The 27,089-nt window shown below is 40.5% G+C and overlaps 2 protein-coding genes and 2 pseudogenes across 5 annotated transcripts in view; 1 reads left to right on the top strand and 3 right to left on the bottom strand.

Annotated features, from left to right (window-relative positions):
* Positions 1-27,089, bottom strand: part of LOC306641943 (uncharacterized protein) — a gene marked incomplete at its 5' end in the record, with an annotated part of 437,033 nt that overhangs the window by 202,767 nt on the left and 207,177 nt on the right. Inside the window, one exon of the mRNA XM_079107277.1 lies at positions 256-329. Coding sequence (XP_078963403.1) covers positions 256-329 — 74 coding nt within the window. The remainder of the gene's footprint in view (positions 1-255; positions 330-27,089) is intronic.
* The window catches only part of LOC306641209 (uncharacterized protein), an 89,742-nt gene continuing 64,401 nt past the window's right edge, over positions 1,749-27,089 (bottom strand). Inside the window, exon 4 of one of the 2 annotated variants that reach the window (XM_079106183.1) lies at positions 1,749-2,404. The gene's annotated coding sequence lies outside the window, so the exon portion shown is untranslated. Of the gene's footprint in view, positions 2,405-3,558; positions 4,185-27,089 lie in introns of those variants that run through there. The other variant, XM_079106180.1, reaches the window with a different exon arrangement.
* LOC306641396 (protein O-glucosyltransferase 3-like) lies at positions 12,926-16,330 on the top strand (annotated as a pseudogene). Its single transcript has 2 exons — positions 12,926-12,978; positions 14,628-16,330. The product of its transcript is annotated as a protein O-glucosyltransferase 3-like (transcript).
* Positions 23,092-24,750, bottom strand: LOC306641197 (nucleosome assembly protein 1-like 4; annotated as a pseudogene). Its single transcript has one exon. The product of its transcript is annotated as a nucleosome assembly protein 1-like 4 (transcript).

The raw sequence follows: 27,089 nt of genomic DNA, 5'->3' as shown, positions 1-27,089 counted from the left end.
AAAAGAAGTGTGTTAAAAAAACTGATGAGGGTAAAGGGCAACCAACAACTCTCACCTACTACGCCTACTTTCCTGCTGGTGACCATTACAGCAATTCTTACTGTAACACACCAAGTCCTTTATTTTGGCTGATGCCATCTATTCAACTCTGGTAAAGGGAATCACTTTCAAGCTTCTCTGCAAAACTATTTTTCAAGCAGAATGCTTCTGAGAAGCATACGAATACACACGCTAATGATATTTAAAAAGTATTACCTGGGGTAGTTCAGTAACTGATGTTCTTTCAGATGATGTCTCTTCCCATGGCAAATCATTTTCTTGATTAGTATCTAAAAACAGGTTAAGAAAATCGTCCTTTTAAAACGTAAATGATGCTGAAGTTTGCTTTAAATGTGTAGACAGGCTCACCTGGCAAAGTACCTTCGCAGTAAATGCCAGTGCACACAAACTTATACACACCCAAATCAATCCTAGCAGTTTTTCACTTTGGGTCTGAACTTTAATATTAAAACTAAGAGGGAAAAAGGTCAGTTTTGCGCATTGAGTAACTGACCATACAAACCTTAAGCCGAAAGACCCAAAAGGCAAGAAAAATGCTGGTGATGTCCGAACAGATTTATCCTCAACACTCCCCCACTCCGCGCAGCTTTGCGCGAGAAGCACGGGAGGCGGTCGGGGCTTGGTCCGTCCACGCTGCCCTCGGGATGCCTTCCGCGGAGGGACGTCCGCGCAGACCTGCAGTCACGTCTCCCGAGCGGAGGCGGCGCACAGCGGCAGCACAGCCGCAGCCGGGCAGCCTCGGCAAACCCCGCCCTTCAGGAGCAGCCGTCCCCAGGGCTCGGGGCTCCCTCAGGCCGCGGCGACAGGAACGCTTCGCGCCCATTTCCCTGCCCCGAGCCCTAACTTTCCATCCCTAACTCGCAGCTGGCCCCGCCATGAAGGACGAAAGCCCTTCGCCGGCAGGCACGAAGACACTCACCGAGCCCGGCGCCGCCTGCTGGCCGCGGGGCAGCCCGTCCCGAGTGTCCATGGCGACCCGCAGCCGCTTGTCCAGGCGGGCGAAGGGGTTCCTGCCGGCCGCGGTCGGACCGCCCACTCTGCCGCCGGCGGCCAGGAGGGACCTGAGGGGCAGCACGGCCGCCAGTGCGGCGAGGCGTCGGCTCCACATCTCGGGAGACCGGGAGGCGGCGGCTTCTTGGCTCCGGGACCTTTTCCGTCGGAGCCGCAGTGTGTCCAGCGGCCTGTTGAAGGTGGGCGAGTAGCCGGCCACCGACAGGGCCACGAAGCGAAGCGGCTGAGGCCGACCGCCCGCCCCGCAGCACTTCCCGCGCGCCAGGGCCCCGCCCCCGCGCGGCGTGCGTGGCGGGCACGCGGCCCGCGAGGTCCCGCCCCCGGCTGCGTTCCTCCGGGCGGGGCGGTCCTGCGCTCCTGCCAGGCTTTCGGCCGGGATTCTGCCACGAGATGAGGCGGCTGTAGGCAGCACTTGGCCCGGGCGGGTGTGCACTACCCCGTTGGGCATCGAAATGGGTGAACGCTGCTAGGCCTGCAGTAGGGATGTCATCACCGAGGGTACAGCGTCTGGACTGGAGCCTTGGTGCTGGACTGCTGCTTAGATAGAGCTTTCGGGGAGCAGTGGTGACATCTAGAGGTGGTGACAGCTCCAGAGCAGACCCCAACCCCACCTTCTTCAAGAGAGAACTCAGAAGATAGCACCCTTCAAGCTCAGTCCCCCTTTCCCAATGCAGGCAGTCCCAGCCCTTCACGCAAATGCTCTGCAGCTCCCACAGGACAAGATACTGTGATCTTTGTTCCTGAAGAAACTCGAAGTAAATGGATAAATTGAAGTGTGTATAAGTTAGGTACTTTGGGACCTGAAAATAAATTCAAATGCTTAAATTCTGAAAGCAAAGAGTCGTTAAGATGTTCAAAATGGAATTGACAAGTAACTAATAACATTATTTTGACCGTGTACCAAGGCCTGTAACAGACTTATGATTAGAATGGTGTGGATTTTGCTGAAAGCAGTTTTCCTCATGGGAAGAGAGGCAAATGTGTAGAAAAAATTTACTAAAAATGGCTTTCAGAATACCCCTTCAAATGTTACAGAATTATCTTGCTCATTTGCACAGTAATCTGGAAAACATTTTTCAAGTATGTCAAATAACTGAACATTTTGTAAGTCAGAAAACATGCTTAAAAACTAAACAACTTGCTTTTTATCTTCCTTGATTTTTTCCAATTTCCAAGGAAAACTCTGGCTTCAAATACTGGGATGGTTTATCCACCTGAGGTTTGAGAAAGAAGATTAAAATTGAACAACTTGATTTTTCTTCCTCGATTTTTCTGAACAACTTCCTTGGAAATTTTTGCCTCATACAGTGGAATAGGTTCATCCTACTGAGAGCTGGAGAGAAAAAATGATTACAAGTGTCACAGATGTTTAGAACATACTGGGCAGTAGTTGACAGTTGCCATAGTTCAGCCATATTACTTTAAAGTAAGTCAAACTTGTCCATTAGGATCTCCATTGTTAAAAGTGGTTAAGTTTTCAAGGGGAAAAAATACCTACTTTATCCATTCTAAGTAATAACCATATTGGATTTTCCGCTCTTTCCAAGCCATGGATCTTTTTGGGAGGGGAGATGAGAAAAAGCAAAGATCAAAGCACAGAAAGGAATGGAGGGCAGGAAACTCACAGGACACTTCTGGGAGTATACCACAAGATGCACTTTGAGAAATATTAAACAGCAGCTATTTATCTAAACTAAATAAGCTATGGAGGCAACAGGTATACTGTAAAAACTGAAACAAAAATGGAAATGCCCACATTATTTCCTTGAGAACTGAAAATAAAGAAAAATGATTTGTTTACTAAATTTAGCATACCTAAAACCACCAGCTGATCACTTCTCCATCACATCTTTTAAAATGCATAGCTGGAAGGATTGTTAAGGTGACAATATTAAAGAGAAAGGATTAAAAACATTCAATAGGAAGAAGATAATAGGCAGGTCAATTTTCTTTCAAGTTTTTTACTCTCAGAGATTCAAACGGTTGTTACAGAAATTCTGTAAGCTGTCAAGTTTACCTGTAAAACGGGAATGATTTGAGACAGTTGATATAACTAAGCCTAAACTTCTAAACACAAGTGATAAGAGCAGCAACTAAGGGATGACCACTTTTAACCCAATGAATGAAGGCAGAATGACGTATTTAGCGCTTACTTTACATCTCTTACATCTGGTTGGTAACAGAACAAAATATGTGCATGGTATGTGTCAGTACCAGAATCAAAATTACGTGAAATCAAAAAATTTTGTGAGAATGTAAGGAGGAAATGTCCATATTAAGCTCAGTGAACATTACTTCTCTTCCTGCCTCCCTTCACTTACACTCTGCTCATTCTCTTTGATCTTTTTCAGTTAGTTTCTCTGTTTCTATTTTCTTCCTTCTTTCAGTATGCACTGCTGTTTGGAGAGGTTCAACTTTTATACACACACACACACACACACACACACATATACATATAAATATATATATATATTTGGTTATTTATTTATTTATAATTGCTAGGTTGAACCATCTTAAGAGCTGACAGGAGACTCATCAGAGTCCACCATGAACTGCTCACTTTAAACTATATCTGACTTGTGTTTCTGTGTGCGTGGATCATTTGTCTTCCTAGGGTCTCACAGAAAACAGAGAACTTTAAGGTTATATGATGGGGTAAAAGAGGTTGATAAACAGAGTGGTACAAAAATATATTGATTTATTGAGTGAAACCAAAGAAACAACAGGAATTTCTAAAGTGTGTCAGGTTCACGTAAAGCAAACTTGGGTAAATTGGTAAGACAAAAATTAAAAAAAAGAAAGATGTAAGTTTGAAAAATTTAAATAAAGCTATCACTTAAGTAAATTTGGAATCAGCACAGATTTTTTTTTTTAGCTGTTAGTGAATTTTAAAATTAACTTTCATTTGGGATTTTGTACTTCACTTTATCAGTGCCATTTGGGATTGTTATTTCCCTGAAAAATTTCATGTTCTCAATTTGTGCTGAGTAATGTAACCCACCTATAGAAGGCCTAAGTCTTTCAAGGCACCACTTGACTTCCAAGCTGCATGCTATTGAAATCACTTTGGCTCCTCTGTGCTGTGCTTACTGAATAACTATTGTGCCAAATACCTGTGTGGAAACACATGTACAAGGGTTAACAAATGCAGGGGACAGGCCATATCCAATCTATATTGTAGACTATATAAAATATACAGCATATATATATATATATATATATACAGTGTGTATGTGTGTATGTATATATAGTATATGTGCGTGTCTGCACATATACATACACGTTCATATGTGCATATAGGTATATGCATGTGCACTTTTTTTGGTACTAGGAATTGAACCTGGGGTGTTTCATATTGAGCCATATCAACAGCCCTTTTTATTTTTTAGTTTGAGATGGGGTCTTGCTAAGTTGCTGAGCCTCCCAAGTCACTGAGATTACAGGCATGCACCATTGCACCTGGATTACTTTAATATATTTTTAAAAATAAAGAAACAAATAAAAAATGAAAACGTCTGGGGATGTAGCTCCATGGTATACTTCATGTGAATTCTCCCTAGTGACACAAAGAAACAAACAAAAACAAAAAACCCCCAAACAAAAAATGTTATAATAAAAAAGGAAAAAAGTACAGATAAATTCAGCAGGGCAAATGTGTGATTGGCTTCTTCAGAAGGGGGAGTAGAAAAGCTGCACGCTTCACATGCTCAGGTCTGAGCATCATTTCCAGGATGGAGGCCACATTCAGAAACGTGACTGTAGAAAGAGAAAGGCGGTGTAAGGGCACTGTTTAAGTACTTCAGGAACCTAGCTGCCTCTCTTTGGAGATTGGAGCACTTCAAACACTCCATCTGTATTTGGACCTGTAGGGTGAGCACAGGGAAACACTACTACCCTGATGTTGGACATCAGAGGACGTCAATGCTGAAGACAGCTCTGCCTTTTTCCAGAGAAAAGGAAAGGAAAATAATTTTCATCAATAGCCAAATAGGAAACTCCAAATTCACCTCAAGTTTTGCAATGATTTTAGATTATAATATTTTACATATTCTTTTGTTTTTTGTTTGTTTTTGTACTGTGAATTAAACCAGTGGTGTTTAACCACTCAGTCACATCCCCAACACCTTTTCTTTTGAGACAGGGTTTGTTAAGTTCCTTAGGGCCTCGCTAATTTTGCTGAGACTGGTCTCAAACTTGTGATCCTCCTGCCTCAGCCTCCAGAGTCACTGGAATTACAGATGTGTGCCACCAAGACCAGCTGTTTTACATAGTCTTTTAGTGTCTATTATTGCAATAGTCTATTTCTGGATGCTATATGGAATACATTTAATTTAGTACATTTTGACCTCCTGTGTGATCTAGCTATAAAATGCCAACACTTTATTAACCTGAGTAGTGTCAGTGATATTATACAAAACCAGTAAGGAATTCCAGGGATGAATAAAAATGGTTTGGCTGGGGGTACAGCTCAGTGGTAGAGAGCTTACTTACCAACCCTGGGTCCCCTCCCCAGCATGTGGTGTGGGCGGGGGAGACTTGTTTTCTTTTTAACGTAGTGGTAAACTTAAAGTAATTAGAAACTAATTACACTAAATCTAACTTTTACCTCCTATTGATAAAACCTGCTTATGATAACAAAATGGGAGGCTGGTAAAGATATCAGTTATTAATCAATTGGCAAAGAATTATATTACCTTGTTTCTAAATTCCCTAGGTTGACTGCATGTTAATCTATTTCTTAAAAACACACATTAATACTTACACTTGCTCCATCCATTATCAGTACTGATTTTCCAGGAGAGAGATGAGAAAGAATATGCAGGACTGTATAAACTCATACTCCATCCCGAAGCAGTTCCAGCTGCTTCTGTCCATGTAACCTTTTCTGGTTTATGAACTATCACAAGGAATAAGAGGAAACCATCCATTAGCAAGTCCTAGTAATACTGCCTGATGGATCTATTTCTTTCCATCTCTTTGTCCCTGGACCATGGCTCTGGTCCAAGCCCCTGCTCCTGTTAATCTCTCCCCCCACATTATGGTTTCCTTGGTCCACTCTTGCCCACATATAATCCATTCTCAAGCTAGGAGCAAGTGTGTACTGAGTGAGTATGTTTCCTAAACACATTCAGGAGAGAACGTGAAACATAAACACAACTGCATTAATAAATAAAAAGCAGAAGGTAAATAACCACCATCAGAGAGGAGAAACAATGCTTAAGGATCATCCCCGCAGCCTCCTCTCTCCCCACCAGGGGTCACCATTCTCACTTGATTTCTGATTCCCCTTTAGAGTTTATCAAGTGTGCACTCCTCAACCATCATTCAGTTTTGCCTGGTTTTGAACGTTTATCTAAATAGAACCATACCCTAAGTATTCTTTGCTATATTGCCTTTTATGTTAAAGATTGTTTTTAAGAGACACATTTTTGTGCCCTTTCATTTGGGAGGATGCTGTTACATTATGCATGGTTTTCATTACGATATTTACTTTGGCGTGGAAATCCCAGGTCCCAGAGTATATTACTTTTGACTTAGTTACACACTTTTCAGTGTGCTTGTATAAATTTACTCTCCCACATCATTGTCTTAGTACATTTTTGCCAGTCGTGTGTATAATGGTATAATGGTTTCTTACTGTGACTTAAAATTGCTTTTCCCCTACTACTGAAAAGGCTGAGCCCCTACATTTGCAGGCCTTTTGGAATTCTTTTCATGAAGTGACTGTTCAAGTCTTTGTCAAACTTTCTTTCATCCTGTCTTTTTCTTATTTATTGACCTAGAGAAATTCTTATAGTCATTTGTGCTGTAAATATTACAAGTTGAGACATTTGTCTACATGCTACAAATATTACAAGTGAGTATCTCTTATCTGCAATCATGCCTCCCATCTGGAAAAATTAAACTGAAGATAAATTCTGACTTTAAGTACAGTTATGATAAAGTCAGATGTAAGAATTTATATGTCAAATGCTTAGCATGTTATTGTTGAATGCATCTTAATCGTATAGCCTCACAGTAAACCTTCCTCTGATTTAATTAGAAATATTTCTTTGTAAGAACTGTGAAAAATAAATTACCAGAGAAGAATAAGAATTAAACCACTAGTAGCAACAATTGCAGCAGTAAAAACATTGATTGTACTCCTCTCTGTGGAAAATAAATATGTTCAGGTTTGAGATTAAGAAATAGAAAAGCTATCCAAAGATATTCTCTGGCCACACTTTGGAGAAATATCTCTTGGATGCTGTTGTACCTGTGATGACATCATATCATACTGGAGAAAAAAGGTACACTATGCAAAAAAGGATAATTAAGGTTGGCACAGTCAAAGAACATGCTAAAATTGGAAAAATACTATATACATAAATTGTATTTTTTAATTTTTGTGTGGGAATTTTCAAATATACTTTGTGTTGTTTAGATCAAGGAAATTCTGTGCAAATTTGGAGATTGAGCTTAAAGAAGTACCTTGTCAAATTTGCTGGTGATTAACATATGCATGAAATCCAACTAAAAGTTATTTTCAGTGCAAACTGGTTCTACTGCAGCAGTCAGTGCCTGCTTTTTGCCAGAAGAAACAAGTGTGGATATTAACACTCCACAAACAGCTTTCTACATTCCAGTTGGTATCCCCCTCATTCATTTAATCACCTTAATTTAGAACCATAACTTGTCTCACAGGGTAATGTCAAAATTTGAATGACTCTTGTTCTACTATCTCTCAACATTCATGAAGGCAAGATGTTGAATAATGTATAAATAATTAAGAGCTGATTGAACATAATTAATAACAATTGTCCTATGGCTTTCCTCAATTAATATCCTGTCATCAATTTTTAAAAACAAAACACAAAAAATAGTAAAATAAACTGACAACCTTTTATCTTTCTAATGCTTCAAAAACTGATATATGAATAAATTGGTAAAAATCAAAATATGGATAATGAAAGGACAGAAGAAGAAATCAGTAAGAAAACTGGATTTCACAGGCACAGATACAAGGGCCTGGAGGAATCTGTTATGTGTAACCCACACAGAAATTAAGTGGATCCTAGAATTACCCTTTATGTGGAAAATTTTGCTAGACCAAGGACGGTCTGCCATCCTGGCAAAGAATAAGGGGGACAGGGGCTAATAAGGAAAAGGCTGATGATTTTTTTTTTTCTTTTTGAATATCAAGAAGTTCTTGCAAGCAGTGCTTTGATGATTTAAGAATAACCTCATGGATGTAGTCGGCGGCGGCGGCGGGGGGGCGCGACCTGCCCCGCGGGTCCCCTCCTCCGGGAGGGTGTGCCCGCGAGGCGGTCGCGTCCGCGCCGCCGCCGCCGGTCCCTCCCGTCCCTCCGCCGGGCCGGGCCGGCGTCAGGCTCTCTCCGCGAGGCTGCGGGCGCCGCCCGCCACCCCGCTCGCGCGTGCGCGCTCGTCCGCCCGCCACCTCCAGACAATTGCTCGCGCTGACGTGGAACTTGACATCCTCGTCTCTCAGCCCGCGGGGAATGCCAGGACTTTCGGCTCTCTCTCCTTCCTTCTGCAAAGGCCTGGCGTGAATAGGTGATGCTGTTGAAGAAGTGGAACGTTTTTCTCCTGGACCGCTGCCAAATGTCACACCTGTAGTGCGACACATCTGTTCATCTCACAGTGGAGCATTCCTGAAGGGTCTTCCAGGAACCACGGAATTGGAGGGAGTCCCAGAGACCCTTCCGATGAGACAACCCCCCCCCCTTCTCTCTCTCTCGACCCCTCCCTCCTTTCCCCCCTTTTTCTTTTCTCCCCACTCTTTTCTTCTGGGAAATGAGACCCCCCCCCCCGTAGTTTAAATAAAGAATAACAAACAGCGAGAAAAAAAATTAGAGTAACCTCATTAAATATCATGTTTGTACTTTTCCTTGAAGGCATTTACATTTAAGAATTAATGGCACTTGGAAAATAAAATTGGTTTTTCCTAACCCAATATATTGAGATAATAAATAAAAAGATTACGCCTAATATAAGTTTTTACTGCAAAAAAGGAAACGAAAGTTCAGATGAAGTAAGAATATTTTCTATCTCTACTCAAAATTATTTTAATATTTTACATGTTTTTCCTAATTAACCATTCTCTTTATGATGTTCACTAGCACAACAAAAATCTATAATTGAATACTGCATTACTTTTATTACTTATTAACAAGTGAGCTTCTATTTGGATTTTGTAAGGCTTTCTCAGGGTTCCTTGTGTATCTATTATAGAATTATTTTAACATTTATAGTTTATTTTGAGAAATTTAAAGAGTTAAAGATACATTTTGGAAATTGATATTTAATTGAAACCAATATTAAGTACTCACAGAAATTCAAAAAAGTAAGGGAAAGGAGAAAATGGGGGAAGAAACTGAGGTATTAAATTTATTTTCCACTTATCAGGAAAACATTCGGCCTTTGGTTTTTTTGGGATTGACTTATTTCACTTAGCATTATAGTCTCCAATTCCACCCATTTATCTACAAATGCCATAATATTATTCCTCTTTATGGCTGAATAATATCACATTGTGTATATACACCACAGTTTCTTTATCCATTCATCTGTTGGGGCATCTAGTTTGGTTCCACAATCTACCCATCGTGAATTGAGCTGCTATAAATGAAAAACTAAAGGCCCAATGTTTTCCCGGATAAGTGAATGACCATATAGAAAGGGGGTGGGAGGGTGGGGGGTGAGAGCAGAATGGAGGAACTTTAGATTACATGGAGGGAAGTGAGAGGGAGGAGGGGACGGGGTATGAAAGATGGTGGACTGAGACAGACATCCTTACCCTATGTACATGTATGAGTACAAGAATGGTATAAATCTACATCGTGCACAACCATAGAAACGAAAAGATGTACCCCGTTTGTGCACAATGAATCAAAATGTGGTCTGTAAAAATGAAAAAAAAAAGAAGAAAAAATTTTATATTCCCCAATAATCTGTTAAGAAAACAGATTATTTACAATATAAAATAGGTCAGCAAAGAAAAGACAATGCTTCCCTCAAACTGCCACAAGTCATAGTGCAGAAATACATACATTATGCCTTGCTCTCTCTACCCAGATCTGATGCTGGTTTGTTCTATATGCTTAAAATAAAATGGATTGAAAAAATGATATTCTCACTGGTTGGTTTAACTTTAAGCAGACTGCCTACTTCTATGGAAGTGTCAAATGAATACCGAATCAAGCCAATAAATTTTGCACTCCTTATCAGTTTCAATTAAATTACAACACTCTCTCAAGAGTTCAGTTAGTGTGCTTCTCCATTCTGACAGATGTTTTCTGTTTCACACAGGACCATAATTTCTGATTTGTATTTTAATAAAATTCTGTTTCAGAAAAATCTCACTTGAATTTTTGTTTCCTACCATCTGAGGCAAATCTACCTCTTTTTATATTTGTCATTGACTGACATGCTATATTTTAAGAAGAGATGAAGTATGCAGAGATTAAAGACTTACACTTGGGAGTAACGTGTCCTCAGAGTGCTACCAGTATTGTTCACCTTGTACAATTTATTGAATTCCCTAGTTCTCAGTTCACAAAATTACTATGAGCATTTAATCAAATTATTTATTTAAAACATTTAGCACCTTTTCAGGAACAAGGCAGTCAATAAATGTTATTGTTGTTATTAACTTACAGTGAAGAAAATATGTAAATAAGTGCATCAGACAAATTTTAAATCCCACCCACAGAAAAAAAGATAGTTCAGGAATCCACACAGTCTGTAGGCCAGACTGGCTCATTGTTTGCCTGTATAAATAAATGCTTCTTAAAATACATTATCTGTAACTACTTTTGCAAAATTGAGAAATTGCATCAGAGTGCTATAATCCCACAAAAATATTTACTATCTGACTTTGTGTAGGAGAAATTTGCTGATATTTGGTATAGTTCATTACTAATTAAAAGAGTCAAAAACATCCAAACCATAAGCCATGAACATTGATCACACCAGAGCTATTCCTTATACATCTTAAACTCTTCTTATTTTTGTATTAGTGTTTATCCTAATGAGACAAGTCACCCCACCTGTATGGAATAAGTGAAGGATTAACTAGAGATTAGGAAGGTTACACTAATTACATACTTTCTAAACAGAAGCATACATCTGGAATTGAGAAAAAGTAATCCCAACAATATATTGAAAATATTTCCAAGAGCTTAATGAAGAGATCACAAATTTTCGCTACTTCCAAATATTTTTCAGAAAAATTTTATCTCCTGATGTCAACAAGGATGAGTATATAAAAATATGACTACACAAAAATGAGATATGATGGAAAATTTGGATACTACATCTTTATAAACTGTTCAGAACTATTCAATAGTTTATTATTGATTACTAAATCATATTCACACATTAGCAAAATAGTAGAGATATTCTTATATCAAGTAATGACTTGAATGTCAGAGCAAGGTGGTCAAGTAGAACTCTTCGGTTAGTAGCAGGAAGGGAATAATAAATATCAGAGAAGAAATAAATGAATCAGAGACTATAAAAAGTAGAAAATATCATTGAAAGTAAAAGTTGGTGTTTATTTCTATAAATCAAATTGACAAGCATTAGGTAGACTAAGAAAAACTGAGACAAGGCTCAAATAAATAAAATTAGAAATGAAAAGGGGGACATTATAACTGATACAATAAAATGCAAAGTATAATAAGAGACTATTATAAACATTTATATGTCAAAAATTGTATAACCTAGAAGAGGTGGATAAATTCCTTAATGCACAGAAGCTACTAAAATGAAATTATGAAGAAATAGAAAACTATTAGCATTTCATTATTAAGGTTACTGAATCAGTAATAAAGCTTTTACTGATAAATTCTCAACCAAATACTTGCAAATGAAACTCAACAGCATAATAAAAGGACCATTCACTTTGATCAAGTGGGATTCATCCCAGGAATGCAAGGTGGTTCACATTGGATGTCAATAATTCAGATAAATCTTACTGACAAAATAAAGTATGAAAAAGACACGAACATTTCAATAAATGCAGATAAAGTATTTGACAAAATTCCACATCCTCTCCTAATGTTTTGTGTTCAACAAAATAGACTTAGAAGGAATGTATCTCAACAAAATTATTCTCATATATGACAAAACCACAACTAACATCATATGCAACAGAGAAATATTGAAAACTCTCACCACTTCCATTTAATATAGTAACAGAGGTCCTATCAGCGAAGTTAGACAAGAGAAAAAAATAAAAGGTATCCTCTACATAAGACATCAAATTGCTCCTCATTACAGACAACAGGCTCCTATTTCTACAAAACTCTAAAATACACAAAAAATAAGAATTAATAAATAAATTCCGTAAAATTGTAGGATAGAAAATCAACATGTAAAAATCAGTAATGCTTCTATCCACTAATAGTGAACTATCTGAAAAAGAAATAAAGGGAAAAAACCATTTATAATAGTTATAAATATGTACTTGGGAATAAATTTTAAAATGGAAGTAAAAGATATATATACTGAAAATTATAAAACATTGATCAAAGAAATTGAAGAAGACACAAAAAAACTAGGAAAGTATCACAGGTTCATGGGTTGAAAGATTAATATTTTTTAAACATCCCTAATACCTAAAATAATCTACACATTTAACACAAAACCTTTCAAAAATACAATGTCATTTTTCATAAAAATGAAGAAAATTCTAAAATTCTTGTGAAACCACAATAAAATCACAAATAAAGAAAGCAATCTTGATCAAAAAGAATAAAGCTGAAGGCATCACACTGCAAGACTTCAAAATACACCACAGGTCATAATAACAAAATGCATGGTGTTAGCAGAAAACAGCTGGAGTAGGGGAATGACCCAGAACCAAATGCATGCATTACAAGTCAACTGGTTTTTGACAGAAAGGTACCAAGAACTGACAAACAAAAAAACACAATCTCTTCAATAAATGGTGTTAGAAAAACTGGAAATCCACATGCAGAAGAATGAAATTAGTCTCTTAATCTCACCTAAGAATCAACTCAAAATGAATTTAAAAACATAGATGGAGGTCATAAATGAAAACCACTAGAAGAAAACATTGTTGGAAAAGCTCCATGACATTAATCTCAGCATTGACTGGGAATACAACCACACAACAGAGAAAACAAAAGCAAAAATAAACAAATGAGATTACATCAAACTAAAAACCTTCTGCACATCAAAGTAAACAATAGACTAAAGAGACAATATACAGAATGGGAGAAAATATTTGTATGTATCTGGCAAGGGGTTAATATCCAAAATATATAAGGTACCAAAAAATCAATAACAAGAAATCAAACCAAGTTACAAATGTGCAAAAGCACTTAATAGATGTTTCTCAAAAGAAAACATACAAATGGTCAACAGGCATATAAAAAATGTTAAGCATCACTGATCATCAGAGAAATGCAAATTAAAAACCTGAAATATCCCCTCAGGCCTGTTTGGATGACTATCAAAAAGAGGAGATCCCAAGTGTTAGGAAGAATGTGGAAAGAGTGAACTTTTGTACCATGTTGGTGGGAATGTAAACTAGTATAATCATTATGGAAAACATACGGTGTTTCCACAAAAATAGTCCTTCCACATGATCCAACCTTCTCACTGCTGGGTATATTTCCAAAATAAATGAAGGCAGAATGCTGAGGAGATATCTGCATCCCCATGTTTATTGCAGCATTATCCAAAATAGGAAAAACATGGAAGTAACCTATGTGTCCCTGATCAGATGAACCCATAAAGTGTATATATACATTAAATGCAATACTACTTACCCATATAAAAGAAGGAAATCATATAATTTCCAAAAACATGTAGGAATTTTCAGGACATTATACTAAATGATATAAACCAGGCACAGAAAGACAAATATCACATGATCTCAGTCATTCGTGGAAACTGAAATAGTGGGACTTGGTTATAGATCACTGGTAGAGCACATACTTAGCAAGTGCAAAGACTTGGCTTCAATACCTAGGAAATAAATAAGTAAACCAGTAAAATGAAAAGGCTTATCTCACAGAAGTAGAGAGTAGAATGGTAGGTAGATGCCAGAACTGGGTTGGTTGGAGAGGGTTGGTTAGGAAGATGTTGGTCAAACAATACAAAATTTCATTAGATAAGAGGAATAAATTCAAGAGAGTGATTGTAAAACATGATGATTATAGTTAATAATGTATTCTTGAAAAAAGCTAAGAGAGTTGATATTAAATGTTCTCACCACAAAAATGATAATTACGTGAGGCAATACATATTCATTGTCTAGATTTAGTCATTCTGCAGTGTGTATTTATGTGAAAACCTCATTTACACAGTACATATGACTTTATTTGTTAATTTTAAAATGTTTTAAATAATAATGAATAATGACAAAAGAGTTATTGATATAAGAAATATCTTCCTATTCTTAGCTTATTGGAAATTTTAAACTAGAAAAGGATTAAAATTTTAGTAATTGGCCAGGGGGCAGGACGGCGGGCGGCCACGTAGAGGTCCAACCCAGGCACAGGGGACCCTCCCTGCAGCCACAGAACTGGACCGCAGTTGCCTGCCAACGATGCGCTGCCTCTTGCGGTCCCGCTGCTGCCGCTGCAGCTCGCCCTGCTCCTGGCCGCAAGAGCCCCAAGGCCCGGGTCAGAGCGCCGCGGACCCTGGCGTGGGGGCCCGGGGTTCAGCAGGCCGTCTCTCTGCCCGACCGCTATTTCTACCTGCAGGCGGTCAACTCCGGAGGCCAGAACCTCACACGCTCGCCCCCAGGTGAAATACTAGTCAAACTAGTAATCACATCTCTTTCACCTAAAGAATTAGTTCGAATCCATATCCCTAAACCTTTGGACAGGAATGCTGGAACATTTTTGGTGAGATATAGGATGTATGAAATGGTCAATGAAGTGTCCAAGATAGAGATCCTCTATGATAATGAACATGTGGCTCAGTCTCCCTATATTTTAAAAGGACCAGTGTACCATGAATACTGTGAGTGTCCCGAACAGGATCCTCAGACCTAGCAGAGAACTCTTTCTTGTCCAACCAAGGAACCACAGATTGAAGAGGATTTTGCTTCCTTCCCCAGCATCAATCTCCCGCAGATGCTAAATGAAGTTCCCAAAAGATTTGGGGATGAGAGGGGAGCTATGGTACATTACATGATTCTCAATAACCACATTTACCGGAGATCTTTAGGAAAACACACAGACTTCAAAATGTTCTCTGATTAAATTTTGCTGTCACTGGCAAGAAAGGTCCTTCTCCCAGATTGAGAATTTTATATTAATCTTGGAGATTGGCCCCTGGAGCACCAAAAAGCCCATGACATCCTGGACCTATACCTATCATTTCCTGGTGTGACTCTGGATTCAAGAGCTGTTATCCTTCCAACCTGTGACATCACCCACTCCACACTTGAAGCAATGAGGGGTGTCACCAATGATCTGCTCTCCATTCAGGGAAATACAGGGCCTTCCTGGATCAGTAAAACAGAGAAAGCTTTATCAGAGGTAGAGATATTTGTGAGGAGAGGCTGCAGTTGGTACAGCTATTCAAAGAAAACCCACAACTGCTAGATGCAGGAATTGCAGGATATTTCTTTTTCCAGGAGAAGGAAAAGGAGCTTGGAAAAGCCAAGCTGATGGGTTTCTTTGATTTCTTTAAGTACAAGTATCAGGTGAACATCGATGGGACCGTGGCTGTGTATAGGTATCCGTATCTCATGTTGGGAGACAGTCTGGTTCTGAAGCAGGACTTGCCTTATTATGAACATTTCTATGTGGCACTTGGGCCTTGGAAACATTATGTTCCAATCAAAAGAAATCTTAGTGATTTACTAGAGAAAGTTAAATGGGCCAAGGAAAATGATGAAGAAGCCAAGAAGATTACAAAAGAAGGGCCATTGACTGCTGGGGACCTGCTACAGCCACACAGGCTTTACTGCCTCTATTACAGAGTTCTACAGAAATATGCAGAGCACCAGTTCAGCAAGCCTAAGACCTGTGATGAAATGAAACTTGTTCCTCAGACAGATGATAACACATCCATCTGCCAGTGCCACAGGAACAGGTCTTCAAGGGAAGAGCTTTAAGGTGGCCCAGATTCCCACTCCTGTGTATGCCAGCTACATCTTTAAGGGAAGACTTAAGATAGATGCTAAACTGTGAAGAAAAATACAGAAGATATTTCTCTTGGTGGCTTTATAGAATATGGGTGGATATACCAATATTTAAGCAAGTAATACCAAATATCTCTGGATGTTAATTTCTTTTAGGTTAAAACTGCTGTTATCAGCATCATAGTTTTCTCATAAAAGAACATTTGCAGATCATAGATTGAGAAGCTTGTCAAAGTACAAATCACCCTCTGTGAATCTGTTGACACCATGCCCATTGACTTATTTCTATCCCTTGTTTACTTTCTGTCTTTTGCTTCTGTTTGTGAAGAGAAAATATTTGTACAGAGGAAAAACTTTTAGTATTTTAAAAACGTTTTTAAATGAGTACAAAATCTTTCTGATTTTTCAACATCTTTCTATTCTAGAAAAACTTACTAGTTATAGCTTGTTATTACTACTAATATTTTTGCTTTGATTCTTAAATCATTTCTATTCTGCAATAGTTTGCATCTATATCTCTCATACTGTTATTTTCCCCAGTTTTTAATCTGCCTGCATAATACAAGATTTCATATTTCTTATTTTCTGAATTGCTGACCCTGAGCTCTGTTGTCACAACTGATAATGGGATTCAAACAAAATTGTCCTAGCGAGAGTAATAATTCACACTGGCATTCAAACTTTCCACTTAAAGTGGGGATGATGGTGAGGTTGAGGATCTTTCTGACATCTCACTGGAAAGCCATATCATCCTTCCAACAGGTGACTTTCATGTTGGTCCTCTAGTCATCAATGCCCCATTAGTTACATGTGTAGGAGAAAATCTCCTAAAATGCTAATATTTCAAATTTTTTCTCCAGTGTTTTAGTCAGCTTTTTCACTGCTGAGACTAAAAGACCCAACAAGAACAATTAGAGAAGAAAAAGTTTATTTGGGGACTCCAGGTTTCAGAGGTCTAAGTGAGCTGGCTCTATTCCTTGGGGCTCAAGATGAAACTGAACATCATTTCTAAAGAGTGTGGCAGAGAGGAACACTCACATGATGATCAGAAATCAGAGAGAAAGAGACTTCACTTGGCGGATACAAAATATATACCTCAAAGTTACACCCCAGTGACCCACCTCCTCCAGCCACACCCCTCTGGCCTTTACTGAAGGCATTCAGCTACCTCTCAGTTAATTCCTATTAGAGGACTAACACAATAATTATGTTAAGGCACTCATAACCCAATCATTTCACCTCTGAGCCTTCTTGCATTGTCTTGCACATGAGGTTTTGGGGATACCTTATATCCAAACCATAACATCCAGTTTCTAAGACTAATTCTCTCCATTCTTAGGTTTTCAGGCCTGTGTCATAAAGAATAGAGTGGAAGATAAAAAAGTGTGAGTCGAATGTAATGTCTTCAATTCTTCAGCAGAAGTGGGACTAACATATCTTTTGTCTTTGGATAATTAGCATTTTGTCATCAAGAATGCACTTGTATTCTTCACCTGTCTTCCTTTTCCAAATAAAAATTGACCTCATTGACTTAGGTCATGCCAGTCTATCCTGAAGGCTTCCCAACCATGGTACAAAGAAGGATATGGCTGTATGACTGCTGTTCACCAAATGATGATGGATGCAGTTGCCAATCCCTAAGAAAGCTCTTGGTATCCTAAAACATCCCACTACACCGGTTTTTTCCAATTACACCTGGGTGTCCTCTGATAGGCAAATAGGATGGGATCTGTGATGAGTAGGAAGATCCAGGTGGGCAAAGTTGTCTTCCTTTACATGTTTTCCTCAGTATCTTTTAATTCCAAGAACTTTGGGCCTGGGTCTTCCTGCCATGGGTAGCACTATGGAGTGCTTTGGTCTCTACTGCTATGAAAAGGCATAAGGCATCATCTACACAAGTCAGAAAAGAGTTCACCGAGGTCCTCTGATTCCCTAGTAGGGAAATAGAAGCTGTGTCCACTATGAAGCTCTTTGTGTATCATATTATTGAAATTGGGGCTGAGATTTACACTTAACCAAATCACCAGCCACTAGAAAAATGTACTATTCAATGCAACAATGTACTATTCAACAAACAAACATGACCTAAAAGGGCCTCAGATCATGCAAAAGAACAAGCAAGAATGCACCTTCCTGTGAGAACAGGACCCTTTGTGTTCTCTGGAAACTCTTAGAATCATCTACCTATTTTCATGCCATCAGGTATTTCTTTGATTATTTGGTATTCATGGAGTTGCTACTAGTTTTATAGAGTTTTAAGAGTTTGAAAGAATCTGAGATTTGTAGTCACTTGCAATATAGATCTAACTTACTTGACAGTGGTCTCAGCACTACAAGGAGGCTGATAAAATAAATCTTGCCCAATTTTTATGAGATTATTAGTAATTAATGTGAGATTTCTTACACAATGCCTGGCATGTGGTAGGTACTGGAGTCAAGACAACTGCTCCTCTTTCTTCTTTCATTAATACCAGTTTTAATTTTCCACCATGACTGATAAAATTGAGCAAAATGATGCTACTTACAGATCTCACACTTTTTTCAAGTGAAAATGAAAAAACCATTTAACTTGTGGAAGCAACTCCAAATGTAGCAGCAAAGATATGCTTGGTGCATTTCAGTTTACAAATAGGCTCTGAAGTCAGCACTCAACAATGTGTCAAAGCCCAACAGCACTCTCAGATGACTCAGTTGGAAGGATCCATGCACGTGTCTTACTTGTGTAATCACTTGGTGTGAGGTCTGCAGATTGAAGCTCTCTCTTTTGAACCTTACCAGTTGAACATTCCCTAGCACAAAGAGGTGTGGTTTAATTCCAGCATGAAAAATGGGGAAATGGCCTCAATATAAAGTTTCTAAAATGAATGTGTTAGGATTAGTTTGGATTAATTTACATTATCATTGGAGTGAACAGGATCTAGTCATTGTCCAAAAAGTTAAAGGTTGATTCCTTGTCAGAACTTATCCTAGGTAAAGATCAGTGTGATTTATACCCTGACTCAAATTTATCTAGGTTCAATTGATATGATAGATAATGAAGTTTTTTTAATCCTTACACAGGAAAATAAACTGTTGTTAACCAATCAATTATTTATTTAATATTCTGTCTCTCTATCCATGCTTTACAATGAAAGTAAGTCTGAAATGGCCAAATCACTTTTTGGTTTTGTTAGTGAGTTTCTGTTTTTCAGCCCTTTTTTTGTCTGTACAACTAGCCTCTTCTGCTTGGCTCATAAGAACACTTATTCTATTTTATGGGATAAAGTGTTGCTGATTCTACAATAAAAATAAAGTCAATAAAGATCGAACTAAATTGTTACAACTTTGTCCTTTGACACATTATCTCAGATACTAAGGTGAATACTCAGAGAAGTTCTGGGGATGCAGAAAAGAGGTCACACAGTGCTGCCTGGGGCTTTGGGTGGGAAGCCTGTGGGAAATTTCTGGTAGAGAAAGTGGCCAAGGAAGCTTTCTCCTGAAAACCCATTCTCAGCAGCATGGACTCCAGAGCTCAACTGCCCCCAGCCCACCAACGCTCTTAGCTATGTGACACATTACTTAATCTTTCTGCACCTCATTTTCTTTATGAAATGGAGGCTATGGTACAGGCATACTTCCAAGACCTTCTGAGAGCCAAAGCCTTCATTCATTTGCTGGTATTTACAGTCTATAATAGATACTTCAAATGTGATTGTGTGTGTGTGTGTGTGTGTGTGTGTGTGTGCGCATGTGTGTTGTATTACTGAATACTGAATCCAGAGGGCCTTTATCATTGAACCTCATTTCCAGACTTCAAAAACATGTTTTATTCTTGCTAAGTTGCCAGTTGACATTTAACTTGCAATCCTTCTGCCTTAGCCTCCCAAGTCACTGGGATTACTGGTTTGTACCACCAAACCCATTTGACTATTTGTTTTATTGAGGAAACAATAATTAGTTTGTATGAGAGCTGCTTCGGACTTTCTTGCAGTGTTACGTGATATAAATTATATTCATTATACCTTTCTAAAGTCCTAAAAATTCTGAATTCTGAAATGGAGTTTGCTCCAAAGGCTGTAGATAAGGGTTTTGTATCTGTAGCACCTGCTTCCTAAGGACCTGGTGCAGATTAAAGGCATAGCATGCATAAAGCACTAGAGGGAGGCCTGGCACATGGAGTTTGCTGCTTTGATCAATGCTAGTCTCAGAGCCTAAGTAGTCGGCTGGGAGCTTCCACCTTCACACTTCATGAGTAGCTGGATTCTCAGTATAACTGGGAGAACTGAAATTCCAAATACTTTAGTGCCTCACTGCGGTGGATTTGTGGTAGGTAAATACACATCAGAGTGCTGGGTGTTGGTGAGTCATTAATTTATGTATCAAGTTCTTTGTGTTTCTCTCTACCCTGGCCTCTGTTTTGAGTTAGTAGCTAGTCCCCTTGTGTTTTCTACCTCAAGGGCATCTGTAGGATTCTGAGCAACAGCTCTTAGAAGAAAAGCTTCTCTTGTCTTTTGAGAAAACCCAACCTCAGTCGGTACATTATCTACTGCACATGTTCTGGAGAGAGAAGGGAGCAGAGCCAGGGTGGAGTTGGGGATTTCACAGCAGCGGGAGGGAGACGGGACTCCTTCATCTTGGGAATGGGGAGGGGCTGGTGGTCTCAAGTATATTCAGAACTCACGCTGTTGTCCCTGTTGCACCAGGACAGATGGCAATCTCTTAGGGTAGCACAGCCATATATTGCAAACTTCTCTTTCCCTAGAAGAATGTCCTATTGGATAATGAGGGGATTAGCAATGAAATTGATGAACTGAAAAATAAATGGCCCTTACTTCGATGTGCCCCAAAGCCCTCTGAGGTTTTTTCAAGTTTCTCATATCTTTATTTAAAAGGCACAGCTAAAGCTACCATTGATACGCATTTTTCACCTCTTCCCATAAGAATAAAAAAATGAACATTACAAAAGCAAAGAAATTTTAGGAAAAAGTAAACCAGTCCAAGTTTTTTTGGAACTGAAAATTTTCCTAGAATGTAAGATTTTCAGCACTAAAGCTGGGATGACTCTTGGTCACTATGTTAAGCCAAAAAAATGGCTTTCCCCTGCCCAATATCTACAGCCTAATTGCTAGAACCCATAAATGTTACCTTATATGGAAAAGGGCCTGGGCAGATGTGATTTAGTTAAGGATCTAAAGATGAGGAGATAATCTTGGATTATCCAGATGGACTCACAGTGTCCTTAGAAGAAAGAGGCAGGGGAATTCTGCTCGGAAGAGAAGGAAAGATGATCATGAAGGCATAGATGAGGTTGCTGTGGCCACAAATCAAGATGTGCCAGTGAGCATAAGAAGGGGGAAGCAAGGAAGATTCTCAACTGGACTTTCCAAAGGAGTGTCACCCTGTTGAGCATTTGATGTTGGTCCAGTGATGTTGGTTTTGGGTTCTAGCTTGCAGAACTGTGACAGAATAATTTCTGTCACTCTAAGCTACCAAGTTTGGGATCATTTGTCACAGCAGTCATAGGGACACCCAACTAAGATTCCCTCACTCCTTTGGTTGGAGCAATAGAAAAGCTCTGACCACCTGAAGCAACAAGTAAGTGAAATGGAAATACAAGTGCTGGGGACTGAATTAGAGCAAATTATATTTTGTGCTTTTGTGATTGTGTCCAAATGTATTCTAATATTACATATAACTAAAAAGAATCAATAAAAAGTACTTAGGGGAAAAAGTGAAGAGAAAAGAGAAAATTCAGAATAAAAAATCTGGCTAGCCTATTGCATCTGAGGAAAAGTGAGACTCTTGACTGACAGATCCTCCATGACTGTATTCAATGGTGGAAAAGGAGTTCATTGGAGACAAAATCAGATATGCAACACACCATGCCCAGTTCTTAAGTGTGGTTTCCATGATCAGCAACATGAATGCCACCTAGGCACTTGTCATACATGTAGATTCAGGGGCCCCACCTCAAACCTACAGAGTCAGAAACTCTATGTAGGCACGGAAACTCAGAAGGCCTCAGTGAAGTAAAATAGCTCATTGTCTTTGGGTTGAAAACTGTTGATTCAATTAATCAAGGCTTGCTTGTCTTGATCTAGATACATTTATTGTCCCCACTTCTTTGCTTTTCTTCTGCATCCTAATTTAAGGTAAGCCTTAGTGCCTCTTGCCTAAGTGATATCTATAGTGTTCTAATTTATCTGTCTGTTCTGCTCTTAAATGTCACAAATTTCCCAAACATTGTTCAGAGTAAATTATATAAAATACATACATGATCATTTATTCCCTGATGAAAATCATGCCCCATATTTCCAGTCTTGGCAGTGCATCAGATAACCAGGGAACTTTCTATGATACAAATTTTTTGTGTTTGGGATGGGTACTGGGATTGAACCCAGAGGCACTGTATCACTGTGCCGCATATCCAGCCCTTTTTATTTATTTATTTTTTTGTGTTTCACAACTTTAATAGAATGCTCTAACTATTCTGTACAAATTGAAAACACCGTTTTCAGGTACGAATGTGTGATCAGGTAAGGCTGCACACTCTATACACCTGGTCACGGTGCGGACTGGCTGTCCCTGGCTGCCAGAGGCCAATACCACCACATACTCGGAAATCTCACACCAGCTGCCAACTGGTCAACCACACCAGGGCTTTAAGACAGGATAAGTGGTAGGGTGCAGAGGGGTGTTACTGAAAAAGCAAGACATGACTTCCACTGCTGCCCAGTTCCCACCACAGGGGAGGAGGAACCCTGGCCCTCTGGCTGCCACCCGCACCAACAGCAGCACCAGGTCTGAGTGTCCCAGAACCAGCTTCTGCCCTCAGCAGTGCAGCAGGAAGCAGTGCTTCTGCTGGCACATCCTCTGGTCAAACCACCAAGTGGGTCTCACAAATGTAAGGATGAGGGACAGTGTGAGGTCCAAGTCCTCCGAGCATCATTGAATGAATAAACATGAGACTGGCTCTAGCTCCTGCCTCAGAGGCATGCCACAACCCACCCAACCCCAGGAGACTACGACACAGGAGAACACACTGAAACGGTGGGTGCCAGGGCTGCGGCAGCTCTGAGCAGGCTCACTGGTGGCAACAGTGAGGTTCCTCAGATCAAAGGAGGCACCACAGGCACCACAGTCCCTTCAGCCCACTCCACCCTCATGGTCTGTAGCCTGCAGGACAGGCCTGGGAAAGCACAGGGCCATGGGTGCCAGAGCCAAACCTCGGGTTCCAGAAGTACATTCTTTTGCCACCATATAAGTTAAGCAAAATAAGGAGAAAAAAAGGAAAAGTCAAAGTCATGCACATGAAAGTGTGTTAGATGTTGTAAGCACTGTCCACATGCTGCAGCAGGACCAGGCCCGTCCTGACAGCATCCATGTGTGCCATCCACTCAGTCTCTCACTGCTGCTTGCACTCTGCCAGCTGGCTGGGTTCTTTTTGGGGGTTAACTTTGGCATCCTCATCTCCCTCCTTGTTGCCTTCCAATTCCTCCTCCTCTCCTTCCTTGCCTTCTTCAAAATTGTCGTCATCCTCGACAGTCTCCCCAGTGAAGAAGAGCACAGCCCGGGCCACTATCCACTCATGGAAGAAGTGTCCAATCTCAAAGTCTGAGGCTAACACGAACTCGGAATCTTCATCCAATGATTCTCCATCCCCCAAGGCTCTCAGAAGATTGAAGAAGTTGAAAAATGACTCGTTGGGGACTTGCTTTGTGATGGTCCTGACAGTGCCTGGCCCCTTGTGCTTCTGCTTCTTGATGGTCTTGACCAGGACATTTCTTCTTTTTTCCAGGCAATGGTGCACCCATCGTAGTCCACTATTTTGGGACATTTGAAGGAGAAGGGGTCGGCCTTGTCGGGCTCCAACTTCGTATGTTTTCCTCAGGACTGGGTTGGTGAAGTAGTTGTTGGGCTCAAAGTGGAACTCTAACACAAAAGACAGAGGCTGGCCAGGGTCTGAAAACTTCACTTTAATGTCCTACAGGTGTTTCAAGATTGGTTCATCATATTCCTGCACCAGCTCACTGAGCATGTCCACATTTCTGAGGATGGTGAACCAGAACTCTGGGATTTGGCTGTTCTGCTGCTGCTTTCTCAGCTATGATTACTTTATATTTCATGTCTCCAGCCTCCTTGTCCTCCTCTTCATTTTCACTGTGACTCTGCATCTGTGGGCTCCGAGTTGCCAATGATGAACTCCCTCCTTTTGTCAAACAGAGGCTGGTTCAGGGTTGTGTACTTCCTCTCCAGGTCGTGCACCTCCTCGTAGAACTTGGCCTCTGTGCACACCACACCTGGAGCTGCTTCAGCGTGTTGACTCTCCTCTTCAATGCTCGGGGTAAAGTTTCGATGTAGCTGGAAGGAGTGTGAGAAACATTGTCAAGTCGCTCCTGCAGACAGGTCCTGCCAGGACCTGTGGGTTCTGTATCACCTGATTTGTGAACTTCTCTGCAGGGGAACCCACCAACTGTGTTTCACCAGCTGCCAATGTCCTGTGCTACCAGCATTCTTAGCAGCTTCCCCAGAATCTGCAGAACACCATAGGAAAAACTGTTATCTGCCATCTGAATGCTCTTATTCCTTCCATGGACAGACACTCCCTCCAGCCTGGTGGACTCCACCAACTTGCATCAATGTGAAGGCACCTTTAACACTGGGTTCCAGCACTCATGAACTAGAAGCAGCACACCTGTGTACTGGGCCGCTGCAACACACATGGATTGTCTCACCCACAGTTTGCCAAAAAACCACCGAATCAAGTGACTTTAAGCACTGCTCCCTATGCAAATTTGGGAAGGTGTAATTCCTATACCTATAAATTGATCCCCCTTTTGTAAATAATTAACTTTTCAAGAGTAGTTTTATGGTCCCAAAATCCAAAACTCCACAATCTTGCTTTTTTTCCCCTTAAGCACTATGTTGGTTTCTGGATTTCCAAATTAGGCAAGCTCTTCTGGCAAATCAGTGCAAATACTCCAAAATCTGAAAAACTACAAGACCTGGAACACCTCTGGCCCCAGCATTTCAGGTAAGGGACACTCAGCCAGTGGTGTGCATCTTGTAAGCCATGACATGGAGGATTCACCGGGCCAGGTGCTTGGGGCTCTCAGAGCACAGCTGTTGCAGGAGGCCATGCCCCGCATGCCCATCTCAATCCAGTTTTAGGATGGCTTCAAGGTTAGACAGTGTGGATAGTGGGCCAGATGCCTGAGTCCCCATCAAACAGACACACCCACAGCACTTGATATGCAGAACACAAGCTGGGTTGACAGTCCTGATCTACACTTGCTGACTCTGGCCTCTTTTGTTCCTTCTCTGAACCTTAGGTTCATTCCCTAAAGTGGTGACCTGAGCTGTATCTTACCAGGGTTAACCACTTGTGGATTCACATGAACAGGCCAGTCAGTAGCCATTCCACAACAGACATTGTTTGAATGTGTTGGGTTCTCCAATGCGAGCCCTGTTCCGATGCATTAGGAGCCTCAGAGTGTTCTTAGGAAGTCCATTTTGGAAAAAACCCTAAATCCAAGCTCTTGTAGTTCTGGGTCTCCATTGAGTTACAGAACTTGTAGAACTCTTTGGCTGCACAGTGAGAGAAATTATTTCCAATCATTATCAAGTCAGCAAAAATAGCAGGGAAAATGATCAAAAGGAACAGAGAGGTCCCATGGCAGATGGCCTGAGGCAAGGCCATATCTGGGAGCTGGGTGAGGTCAGCAGGAGTCACCTCTTCTGAGCTGCTTGCTGCACTCTGAACTGGTGTCATTCTTTGAAGGCCCAGCCTTCAGGGTCAGAGAACGGCTACCAACACTTTTTGCAGCCATCCCTCAGGCTTCCAGCTCTGGGGCCTGACCTATGCCGTGTGATTGGATACAAATTGTAGTCAATCAGGGAGGCCAGGGAGGATGCTTTCTGTTGTTTGGCCAGACTGTGGTCACATCACCCCTACCTCACAGTTGCCTTGAGAGCCGTTCACCTCGTTTTCAGGTGAAGAAGCCTATCATGCCCGTGAGCAGGGTTCAGGGTGCAGATGCTGTATACTCTCTGCTGTGCCCATTCATACTGTCCTTGTCACACCCCATACTCTTCTGTTTACAGAGAAATTTACAGCAGCACTTTTCCGTTCCCACACCCATTTCACTACCAGAAGTACAGTAAGATTTCCTGTGTGAAGGCAGAATTTGGGATTTGTTCCTGGCTTCTAGGCCTACTCCTTGTGTCATGTTATGTTAGTTATTCAGTCAATAAACATTCACGGGGCACCTGCTATGTGCAAGGACATCACTAGTTACTGGATCCAGGATCATGAGGAATGATGATATTCCTGCCCTCAAGGAACTGAGACTCTAGGGGCAATACTGAGAAACCGGGAAGTCAAAGGCAGATGAGTGACTTCACATGAAAAAGTTGATGGGGTAAATGGATCTAAGAGCATCCATGGAGATACAGGGTGGTGGACAGGGACCGTCCCCATGAGGAGGTGCCAAAGGGAAGTAAGGTCATGTCCTGTGGCCATCAGAGGAAGAGTGGCCCATTCTGAGGGCGGCAGATGCTTCAAAATTTATGATGTTAGAGCCACCATGGGGTCCCTGAAAAGAGGTTGTCAACACTTGTCAAGAGCCAGATGGTAAATATTTCAGCTTTTGAAAGCCATAGCCCTTTGTCACAACTGCTCAATTCTGTCATTTTTGTTTGAAACCAGCATTGGCAACACCTAAATGACCAAGTGTGGATGTGCTCAAAGAATTCCTGGTAAATGGATGTTAAATGGGGGGATTTCATATATTTTCACTTGTCATGAAGCAGTGTGTTCTTTTGATCGTTCTTAGTATACAAACTTAACTGAAAGGCCTGAAAATATCAGAAGGTGTATTTGACTCAAAGTCTGTAGTGTGCACACTCT

This window comes from Sciurus vulgaris (assembly GCF_902686455.1).
Source record: "Sciurus vulgaris genome assembly, chromosome: 12".
In the NCBI taxonomy this organism is placed as follows: domain Eukaryota; kingdom Metazoa; phylum Chordata; class Mammalia; order Rodentia; family Sciuridae; genus Sciurus; species Sciurus vulgaris.
The sequence above is the reverse complement of the archived record's forward strand: the minus strand, read 5'-3'. Positions and strand labels throughout refer to the sequence as shown.